This window comes from Quercus robur, chromosome 2 (genome assembly GCF_932294415.1).
Source record: "Quercus robur chromosome 2, dhQueRobu3.1, whole genome shotgun sequence".
NCBI lineage: Eukaryota > Viridiplantae > Streptophyta > Magnoliopsida > Fagales > Fagaceae > Quercus > Quercus robur.
In genome coordinates, this window is record NC_065535.1 from 47,324,856 (window position 1) to 47,336,377 (window position 11,522).

An 11,522-nucleotide genomic window follows, 5' to 3' on the forward strand; every position below is an offset into this window, starting at 1 on the left:
ATTTTTTTAAATAAATTGTTTTGATTTTTGATACTATCATTTTTATTTTCAGTTTTTAAGGTGAGAATAGTTGTTGGTTTTTTTTATTGACTCGTTTTGGTTGCTGATGAAGTTGTGAAATATATATTTTATACTTGTTTTCCTAATCATTAATGGAACGAAATCACCTTAGCTACTTAACATATTTGTTGTTTCTATTTTTTCTTTTTAAATTTTTATGGGTTTGACTTTTTAGAAGATTTTTTTTGACACTTTTGGTTGATATTATTTTCATAATCACAATTGGAAAAATGGTATATCATAAGAGTTAAGAGAATAAAAAATATTATTATTATTATTATAATATAATTGCTATTGCCAAATCTTATTATTATTATTATTATTATTATCTTTTATGCTCATCTCAATTTGATTAAGTATTGTCTGTATTATGATGAACAGATCCTGTGGTTATTGATCATTGAAAATGCGGGTATCAGTGATTGGTTGCACGGTTCTAGTTCTATTTACAGTCCTGATTATCGGGAAGGCGGAAATTTACATAGTGACAGTTGAAGGAGAGCCTATCATAAGTTACAAAGGCGGGATTGACGGTTTTGAGGCCACAGCTGTGGAATCTGATGAGAAGATTGACACCACCAGGTATCTTTCAAAAAAAATTTGTTAGTAGTGAGAAATTATTATGTATGGAGTTCAAAATCGTGGTTGAGACTAGTAGTACCATATTCTAGTGTCATCCAGCCTCATATCATATCATATGCCTTGACAATGGAATGAATTTTGAAGCCTGCATTGTAATTGAGCACCTTTTTTCTTAAGTGGGGTCTTGACTTGTGGGCTATCTTTGTCAGAATGTGGACTTATATGGAATAACTTTTACATTATTGGGCATTCTGAATTCTTGACTTGACTTTGCACAAGGCATATGATGTGAACTAGTTTTCAAGGCTGCAGAAGTTGGTGTTAAACCTCCCACCCTTGCTGGCTTATTTTTTGTTATGTGATCCAGCTGATTTGGTTATTAATGTTTAAATGTCTTTAATTTTTTTATTTTTTTTGTAAGTAAATTTTGGATCAAGGCTATTTTAGTCATAATTTTTTTAATATATGTATATATATATGTATGTATGTATGTATGTATGTATGTATATTCTGCCTGGACCTGACCTTATACATTACCAACCTTTTAGCAGGTAGTACAAGCCTGGGTGCTCCTTTACTTATTTGACTCTTTTCTAACTTACTGCAAAATCATGACAATGACCTAACATGGAACTCAGTCTTTGCAATCAAGTGAAATAACTGAATTATGTACGCTATTTATAAACATCTGCTATGAATAGTAGAATAGAGATAAAGGCATAATTAACTAAGTAATAATTTTTTTTTTTTTTTTTTTGGGTAATGTATTTCACTTTATTTTTTGAAGTTTGAATATATTATTGTAATCGTAGCCTGTTAAGGCTGCTGTTCGCCATCATGCTCTTCGTTAGCTGAGACTGCTTATGGGATGGTAAAGATAATCTTACAGTTTGTTTAGTCATGAATTTGTTAGTTATAATGATTGCTTATCCTGAATGTTTAAAGTATGGGTGGTGCTGCTACATTTAGCCTACCTGGACAATTTCACAGATTAGAGTAGGGACATGTATGTATGTATGTGTGTTGTATGCTGACTTTCTAACAATTATAGCTATTATTCTGTTCAGGAAAAGATTGTCTTCTAATTCATCCAATTTATACGGACATCAAAAGGGAAAGATATTGTATTCTAAAATCGTTCTTGACAGTCTATATTAGGCAATTTTGTAATCCAAAGATAAGTAAATTGTTTTTATAATTCACTGGATGGGATATTTATGATCCTTATTTACCAAGGGAAAGTCAAAATACTCATCTTTCTCTGTCACTTTTTTTGTGTGTAACTGCATTTACTCTCTTTCCCCGTATCTCTAAATTTATTGTGACATATGTTAGTTTTCTTATTCATACTTTTCTCCTCATACTTTGGGCTCCTTTCAGTGAAACGGTCACATCCTATGCCCATCACCTTGAAAAGAAGCATGATATGCTTCTCGAGATGCTTTTTGAGTTTGGCACCTACAATAAACTCTACAGTTATCAGCATCTTTTAAATGGGTTTGCGGTTCACATTTCCCCTGAACAGGTGAAAAAACTGAATAACTCTTATTTTAGGACTTATATCTTATTAACATTTATGAGTAAATTTTCTTAAATTGATTCCTCTTGCATTCTCATTCTCTTATGCTATCACTTTTTATTAGTAGGCAGAAACCCTAAGACGTACACCAAGTGTGAAGTCTGTGGAGAGAGATTGGAAGGTGAGGAGACTTACAACGCATACCCCACAGTTTTTGGGGCTTCCAACTGGAGTATGGCCAACAGGAGGTGGCTTTGATAAGGCTGGAGAGGACATTGTAATAGGATTTGTGGACTCAGGAATCTATCCACATCATCCAAGCTTTGCAACCCATAATACTGAACCATACGGACCTGTTCCAAAGTACAGAGGAAAATGTGAAGTTGATCCTGACACTAAGAAGGACTTCTGTAATGGGAAGATTGTTGGAGCCCAACATTTTGCTAAAGCTGCAATAGCTGCTGGGCAATTTAACCCTTCTATTGATTTTGCTTCCCCTATGGATGGAGATGGACATGGAAGGTTAGGCCTTGAATGCCTTCTACAATTTTGATGGATTATATATTCATTTTTTGTTAGTGTTGCATGACATGAAGGTAAATGTAATAGTTTTAAAAATGTCAAAACCACTTCTATGCTTGGAAGTTATTTATGGACATAATTGCAATGACTGTCATAGAAATCCAAGTAGTAAACATAAAAAGATTGATGAGTTAGAGGTTCATCACTCATTTGCATAAACTGAGAATAAGACCTTTGGGTTTGATATAATTAAATAAATAGAGCTCAATTTTTAAATGAGAGAGTGCTCACATATAGGTGGTACTGTGACAATGTCATAATGTGATTTTAATGCATGTGTAACAGCCATAGATCTTTTAATCTTATACTTCTATGTGTGCCACATAATTCATCTTATAGATTACATGTGCATTAATAAACCGTGAGTGAAAAATCTTGACAATACTTGATTTGCATTAAATAATTTGGAATGAATTGTTTCGTTTCTTAGGAGGTGATTAAGATTGCAGTATACCTCATACTCTAAAATTGTGTGGTACATATCAGACCTGTTGCATCTATGGTTTCCTGTAAGATATCTTAAACATTCTTAGATGTTGAAATCAATGGCAACTGCCCACTGATAGATCTAGAGAGATTTTACAGAAAGCAGATTAGGGAAGAAAACAACTTTGACAAGTAATTAACAGTGGCATCTATCACTTACAGTGCAGCATTCCTCCATTACTTACAAAGCACCTCAATCAATCACAATTGCTATTTTTTTTTTCCCTAAATTTTATGGATTATAAATATATTCTGCAGAATCTCTTGCATATCTTTCCTCCAAAAACTCCCCACATGATTTTTTGAAGGGAAGATTTCAAACTCCTATGTATGAGTATCTTCATTCTTTTTCCTTAAAGATTGGTAGGCCTTGAATTGGATATAAAACTTATTTTTATTAACCACTGTAGTGTGGCGGCATTTCTGATCCTTTGGCCAGTTTAAATAATTAGATTTTGACACAAAAGAGAAACTTTCAGATCAACCTGAGCTCATTTATTTACTGTACAGAAAATGAAATCTTGCCAGGGTTTTGTGATGGGAGGAAACAATGCCCATGAAAGTTACTTCTTCCAATTATTTGAAGTTGATAATGTTACCATTCCTAAACAGGAAATCTATTATTCTTTTTCTCTTTCCATTTTTTCCCTTAATTTTAACAAACAAAAAAATTCCTGATATTGGACAAGACTTGTTTATACTCTCATGTGGCTTTTCCCTCTTTCTCTGTGCTTTCGGCTACCAGTCATACAGCAGCTATTGCAGCTGGGAATAATGGAATTCCTGTTAGAATGCATGGCTATGAATTTGGGAAGGCAAGTGGAATGGCTCCCCGTGCCAGGTGAGTAACAATGACCTTCACTGGTGATAGGATATTTAAATTGGTAAATCACTATCCTTCCTTTAATAATAGATACTAAAATTATCTGTGTGCAGGATTGCTGTATACAAGGCACTCTACAGGATATTTGGAGGGTATGTAGCAGATGTGGTGGCTGCAATCGATCAGGTTTGCCATAATTCAATGTCTAACATAATACAGTACTAATGTTTCTGTTTTTCTTCCTTTTTCCTTCTTTTTCATTTCCTTTTTTTTTTGGGGGTGGGGGGGGGGAGGGAGGTTGAGCTGGGGTTTTGGGTGGAATATAGCTTATCCACATTGCTTACTGATGGTTATATTTCTTCTACCTTCTTGTTGACTTTTGAGCAACATGTTGTTGTAGGCATCCTTATGCGTGTTTTGTAGGCATCCACATTGCTTAATGTAGGTATCCATATGCATCCTTACCATTGGTAAACTTATGAATGATTTTGATTCGAGAGAACTTTTCTGAACAGGCTGTCTATGATGGGGTGGATATACTCAGCCTCTCAGTGGGACCAAACAGTCCTCCAGCAACCACCAAGACCACATATTTAAATCCTTTTGATGCTACTCTTCTTTCAGCTGTGAAAGCAGGTGTATTTGTTGCACAGGCTGCTGGAAATGGAGGTCCATTTCCAAAAACTTTGGTCTCTTACAGCCCATGGATAGTATCTGTAGCAGCGGCAATTGATGATCGCAGATACAAAAACCATTTGACCCTTGGAAACAGAAAGATCTTAGCTGGAATTGGGTTATCTCGTAAGTTTTATTATCCTTGACTTTTTTTTTTTTTTGGTATCTGTCAGCCATTGGAAAGAAACACTGGTTAACTTGTTGGCTTTGTTGTTCACACAAATGATATCTAATGTTGATCTGGAAAATTAATGCGGAGGTATTGCATCATATCAATTTCCTCAAATTGGGGTTGAGAAAGGCTGTAACTTTCTTTAGGTGAACTAGTAATACTTATCAAAAAAAAAAAAAAAAATGAACTAGTAATACTAAAAACATGTCATTGGTTTCTGCTTCAATAGATTAAGCACTAAATTTGGTCTTTCGATGAAATAAATTCATGGTCTTTTTTCATTCCTTCTATATTTTTTTCTTAAAATTCTTGTGCTATTATCCAGACTCCATTTTAAGTCCTTAATAGCTTTGTGTAGAGTCATATATACATGCATATACTGATACATGCACATTCCATTGAATTTAAGTTCAAAGGTTCGCCATGGTTAGAATTTACTTCCATAGACTGAGGACAATGAAAATGTTGACTGCTTCAGTCATTTTATTAACAAATTGTATATGAAAAATTTATTATAATGACTCTAATTTTCATGAAGTGACTTCAAAAAGCCAGTCACGTGATGTGCACTCTCATTTGAGGCTTTGTGATTGGACAATATAAAGTTAACCTTTTCATGTCATCTTCTCAAATCATTCAAAAGTGCTATTATGCTCATCCATAAACTATCCATGTTAATACAGAGTATGGAATGTTTCTTACAATCTGTAGAGTGATTTATGAAAATTAGACATCTTTTCGTGGTTCCAATGCCTTGTCAACTTAATATTAGAGAGTGGATGAAGATGTGGCTTCTTTGCTGAAGAACATGCTTGGAATCATGTTCTCTTCATTTGCAAAGGATTAAATTATCTTTTATAATTAATTTTAAATTTTATACAAATTTGGTAAAATTAGAATTTGGAAATAATGTACTTGACAATTAAAGACAAACATAAAATCCAAGAAGTTAAGAAAAATATAGTTACAACTAAATATTGTGTTCTTTGTGCCTTGGCTATGTTGAGATTGAGTTGTGTGGTTTCATGTGGATCCTATAATAAGGTTAATGGTTTTGTCCTCTGAAGACCAGTTGCAGTTATTCTTATTATTATTTTATTTAGCTCATTATACTTCATAATCTTTCTTAAAAACATTGTATCATGTTTTATACCTCTCTAAAGATAAAATACATGCTTCTATGCAGCTGCTACGCATCCAAATCAATCATATACCTTGGTTGCTGCAAATGATGTACTGCTGGATTCTTCTGCAATGAAATACAGTCCCTCTGACTGCCAAAAACCAGAGGTTTTAAACAAGAAATTGGTTCAGGGAAACATTCTTCTTTGTGGCTACTCCTTTAATTTTGTTATCGGTTCTGCATCAATCAAGAAAGTCTCAGAAACAGCCAAGAGCCTTGGTGCCATTGGCTTTGTTTTAGCTGTGGAAAATGTTTCTCCAGGGACAAAATTTGATCCTGTTCCTGTTGGTATTCCTGGGGTTCTTATCACAGATGTCAGCAAGTCAATGGTAAGTATCTTTACCTCACTCCTTGAGTGATATGGTTTTTTTCCAAAGTTTACAGCTGTCCGTGATGGGACAAATACATCACCCGAAAACATTCTGAACGTTTTGTAAATTTTAATCTAGAATCGGTGTTGTTGCTGGGTGGTTGACAAACTCTTTTGGGGAAGGGATATGTAATTTAAAGATTTTTAGTGTGATTGGAGAAGGCATGGACAAGTATAAGTTTTCATGTGCCAGAAAAAGATCAAAGTAAGAGAAGAAATTTAGGGAAGAAAAGTAAACATAAAACTTTAGATGAAACCCCAAGAGAGAGAGTGTGTGTGTAGATGAACAAGGGAAAAAAGATTAATACTACTTGCTGCTCTTTCCATAATTCACTTTTGGCATGTTCTAATTTTGTTCGAGCTTGATACTCTTTAATAATCGCTACTTGTTACCATCTTATGTTGTTTATTATTGGTACTTGTTCCCTTCCTGACCCCCATCCCTCCCCCGCAAATTAAAAAAAAAAAAAAAAATGCCCTTCTTTTATCTTTGTGCCTGCTTGTATGTGATTTGGTGTTTGGGCATCACTGTATCCAGGATCTTATAGACTATTACAACACCTCTACACCAAGAGACTGGACTGGGCGGGTGAAAAGCTTCAACGCTAATGGTAGCATTGGGAATGGTTTGATGCCTATACTCCATAAATCAGCACCTCAGGTAGCATTATTTTCTGCTCGAGGGCCCAACATAAAAGATTTCAACTTCCAAGATGCAGATCTTCTCAAGCCTGATATTCTAGCTCCTGGTTCTCTGATTTGGGCTGCTTGGTCTCCAAATGGCACAGATGAGGCTAATTACGTTGGTAAAGAACTAGTGGATCCACTCAACCCATCTTTAGATTTTGATGTTTCAAACTTTCCACTAGTGCTTTAGTCATTGCACTCACTCAAACTTTAGAATCTTAATGCACATTGAACAGGAATTTTATGTGACTCTACTGAGTAGTGTTAGCCATAGATATTTGAGATCAGTGTCAGTCTTAGCTTCAATTAGTACAGAAGCATGATTTTGGGAATTCTGCTAATTTTTGCTCCATTTTCTGCCGAGAAGATGAGGGAAAAGATTTTTTCAATTATTGACATTCATTATTTTCCCCGTCTTCTTGGCTATAAAATGAGAAAATACAAATTTTAAAGCCTGCTTAGGGAGGGGAGGGGGGAAGAAAAAGATGCTGCTAGAAATAAATAACTCTCATTTTATGCTATATTTGCTGCATACAGGAGAAGGCTTTGCAATGATATCTGGAACTAGCATGGCTGCACCACATATAGCAGGGATAGCTGCTCTTGTAAAGCAAAAGCACCCCCATTGGAGCCCTGCAGCCATCAAGTCAACCTTGATGACAACCTCAACAACGTTGGACAGAGCAGGGATGCCTCTTCAAGCACAACAATATTCTGAAACAGAAGCCATGAAGTTGGTTACTGCTACACCTTTTGATTATGGTAGTGGCCATGTTAATCCAAGAGCTGCTCTGGATCCTGGACTTATTTTTGACGCAGGTTTGTTGTGATCTTCATGTTTATTTTGGGGAAACTACAAAAAAAGCCCATAGTTTTATCATTGGGAGACATTAAACCCAGTACATATTATATTTTTTGATGATGCCCTGTACTCTTTATATGGCATACTCTAACCTCAGACTTTCATAAATGTACATAAAAAACCCCACACAAATTTCACCCTCACATATGAAACGTATATTTATAAAAGAATGGGGTTTAAAGTGTCCTATTTAATAGTTTCAAGTTTTATGTGTCCGAAGGATAAAACTATGGGGTCTTTTGGTATACTTTCCCCTAGTTTTTATTTTTTTCTTCTTCTTTTTCTTCTTCTTCTTATTAGACATTTTGGTTAGTAATTTGGCACAACTCACAAGCGTGTCTCTTTTGGGGCCATCCTGTCATGGATTGGTTATGGTATAAAAGACTAACCGGAATAGGAAGCAGAAGGAAAATAGGAAACTGGAATCAAAGCAAACATGAACATGATAAAAAAAAAACTGAAAGAGAAACCCAGTGCCCAATGAGCTATAGCTTAAATGATACCTTATTTCTACCATAAGATTGTTTAACTTTCCAACCCAAAAAAAAAAATGAAGAAAAAAGATAGGGACGGACTTTATCTGAGACAAATATGCAACACAAACAAGATATAAAGAGATCATTCCTTCATTAGTGTGGTTAAAAATTGGGTAGCTTGTTTTTTCCCAACACTGTAGATGTTTTCTCTTTGTGTTGAAACAGGATGCTGGTAATCATAATTGGCACAGCAAGTGAAATTGGAAATTAATTACTAATTTTCATTAGTTGTTTCTTGTAGGTTATGAGGATTACTTGGGGTTCCTGTGCACAACTCCTGGTATTGATGCACATGAGATAAAGAACTACACAAACTTACCCTGCAACTACACAATGGTTCACCCATGGAACCTCAACACCCCGTCAATCACGGTTGCCCATCTTGTGGGAACTCAAACTGTTACTCGCACAGCCACGAATGTTGCTGAGGAAGAAACCTATGTAATCACAACCAGAATGGCTCCAGCTATTGCTATTGAAGCAAGTCCACCAGCAATGACTCTCAGAGCTGGTGCATCACGAAAATTCTCCATAACTCTCACTGTCAGATCAGTGACTGGAACATACAGTTTTGGGGAGATTCTAATGAAAGGAAGCCGAGGGCACAAGGTAAGGATCCCAGTGGTAGCTATGGGATACCAACGATAGTTGGGTTGGTAAACTATAGATTGGATTGGTCAATCAGAAAATTATGGGGTATTGTTGTAATATTCTTTGTAATATGTGGGAATAAGAGGCTAGATGTATTTGTTTGAAATATATATATATATTGAATAGCTGTAAAGATAACTGGTATAAGGGGAGACCCCTGGTTTCTTCCACACATAAGTTTTGTTAAAATGTCATTAGTTTGGTAGAATGGTTTGAGGATTGCCCTTTTCCTTTTGTCCTGTGTATTTCTTCTCTCTCTCTCTCTCTCTCTCTCCATTCAAGCTTAAAAACAGTAATATTACATGCACACAAAATTTCACTACATTTTTCACAATAGTTGAATTGCTAGGCTTTTACAAGTTCTCATTGGAGTTTACTACTAATATTATTTTTTTACTTACCACTAATAATAAGCTACATTAACAATTGTGAAAGGTTCTGTCAAATTTTGTCTATAAATTTTCTTGCTTAAACACATACTTCAAGCTAGCACAATGCTTGTGCGAATTTAAAAATTACATATAAATTAAAACAAAATATTTCAATAGTATCATCAATGTTGAAAAATAAAATAAATAGTAAAACCAGAAGAAAAACATCATTTTAATTTATATAATGATAGCATATTGTGTATAACTATTTGAGTTTGCCCTCACTAGTTGGAAGACACAAAAATGCAAGTTTTGACTACATTAAAGAAAGAGTTTAGAGGAAACTGCAAGGTTGGAAAGAAAAATTGCTATCACAAGCAAGGAGAGAAGTGTTGATTACAGTAGTGGTCCAAGCTATCCTAACATATACAATGTATTGTTTCAAGCTTCCAATTGGCATTTGTGATGAAATTGAAAAGCTTATCTGCAGGTTTTGGGGGGGGGGGGGGGGGGTGGGGGGGAGGACAAAGAGAAGATCGTAGGAAAATTCATTGGGTCAAGTAGGAGGATATGTGTGAATCAAAATCCAAAAGTGGTATGGGTTTCAAGGAGTTATCCTTGTTCAATGATTCTCTCTTAGCAAAGAAAACTTGGAGGCTGCTGCATAACCAAAACTCTTTTGTTTTACAAAGTGTTTAAATCAAAGTTCTTTCCAAATTGTTCTATTGTAGATGCTAAGGAAGGACTTGGAGGTTCATATGCTTGGAAGAGTATTTTGAAAGGAATGGAGGTTATTCCATGATGTGCAAAATGGAGAGTTGGAAATGGGGAAACAATTAAGTTTTGGGGCGATAATTGGTTGCCTTCTTTACAAATCCCAAGACTCCAAGGATCCCTCACGACAGAGATGCAAGATGCCAATGTAAGTTCTCTTATAACTCCTTCCACTCGACAATGGGATCTAAACTTGCTGCATAATGTATTCAGTGATGAGGAAGCCGAATTGATTAAGAAAATACCAATTAGCCGAAACAACTCGGCTGATACTCTTTTCTGGCCATTTGTTCAATCCGGTGAGTACATAGCCAGGTCTGGGTATTTTTTCCTCAAAACTGAAGCATGAACAACACTTCCTTTGAGCCATAACCATGCCGAGATACTAAAACCTTTATGGAAGAAAATTTGGAAGCTGTCACTGCCGTGCAAAGCCAAAAATTTCCTATGGAGAGCTTGCAGGAATTCCATTCCAACGATGACAAACCTGCAGCGTTGTTGTGTGGTTAATGACCTGGTGTGTTCTCTCTGTTCATAGCACAATGAGGATGTACTCCATTCCCTATGGTCATGTCCGAATCTAGCACAAGTTTGGAACGAAGACCCTCAATGGAGTTTCAAAGACCGCACGAGCTTCCAAGATTTTCCTCAACTGCTTCTCCATGTCTTTAACTCAGGTTGCAGTGTTGAGTTATTTGCAATGCAGGTTTGGACGATATGGTTCTGAAGAAACAAAGCCAGAATAGCACCTCCAGGTTTCCCTTTGAACCTCATATCCTAAAGAGCCTTTGAAGCACTGATGGAGTATAGGTTTGCCCGGCCAAGGAAAATCCCAGCAACCCATTCGGTCAGACCAAGTACAAGGTGGTTACCACCTCTTGTGGATTGGTACAAAGCCAACTTCGATGCTGCAATTTTTCAGGACGATGGAAGAGAAAATATAGGTGTGATAATCCGTGACAGTAATGGCTCGGCCATGGTCTCTTTATCACAGAATATCCAGCTCTCTAATTCGGTGGTGGAAGTGGAAGCCATGGCAGCCAACCGAGCCATTGAACTCTCCTCAGAATTGGGTTTTGACAAGATTATTTTTGAAGGCGACTCTGAGATTGTTATAAAGGCTTTAACGGATTACTCACCTTCCTTAGCGTCCTTTGGTTTGCTGATTAAGGATGCCCAATTTTGGTAG

General features: G+C 35.9%; 2 protein-coding genes across 4 annotated transcripts in view; both read left to right on the forward strand.

Moving 5' to 3' along the window:
• The window catches only part of LOC126713797 (subtilisin-like protease SBT2.6), a 31,448-nt gene extending 22,026 nt beyond the window's left edge, over nt 1-9,422 (forward strand). For all 3 annotated transcript variants that reach the window (XM_050413666.1, XM_050413665.1, XM_050413664.1), the window contains exons 2-11: nt 442-642; nt 2,023-2,167; nt 2,289-2,683; nt 3,975-4,070; nt 4,166-4,238; nt 4,568-4,853; nt 6,086-6,411; nt 6,991-7,258; nt 7,677-7,958; nt 8,779-9,422. In XM_050413666.1, the coding sequence (XP_050269623.1) occupies nt 467-642; nt 2,023-2,167; nt 2,289-2,683; nt 3,975-4,070; nt 4,166-4,238; nt 4,568-4,853; nt 6,086-6,411; nt 6,991-7,258; nt 7,677-7,958; nt 8,779-9,185 (2,454 nt within the window). In that variant the 5' untranslated portion in view covers nt 442-466 and the 3' untranslated portion in view covers nt 9,186-9,422. The remainder of the gene's footprint in view (nt 1-441; nt 643-2,022; nt 2,168-2,288; nt 2,684-3,974; nt 4,071-4,165; nt 4,239-4,567; nt 4,854-6,085; nt 6,412-6,990; nt 7,259-7,676; nt 7,959-8,778) is intronic.
• Nucleotides 9,423-11,132: 1,710 nt separating this feature from the next.
• On the forward strand, nt 11,133-11,522 carry LOC126699515 (uncharacterized). Its single transcript, XM_050397381.1, has one exon. The coding sequence runs from the start codon at nt 11,133-11,135 to the stop codon at nt 11,520-11,522; it is 390 nt and encodes a 129-aa protein (XP_050253338.1).

What these genes read in the sequence shown, in the direction of transcription:
- LOC126699515 (XM_050397381.1), top strand. Translation starts at nt 11,133, where the DNA reads ATGGAGTATAGGTTTGCCCGGCCAAGGAAAATCCCAGCAACCCATTCG.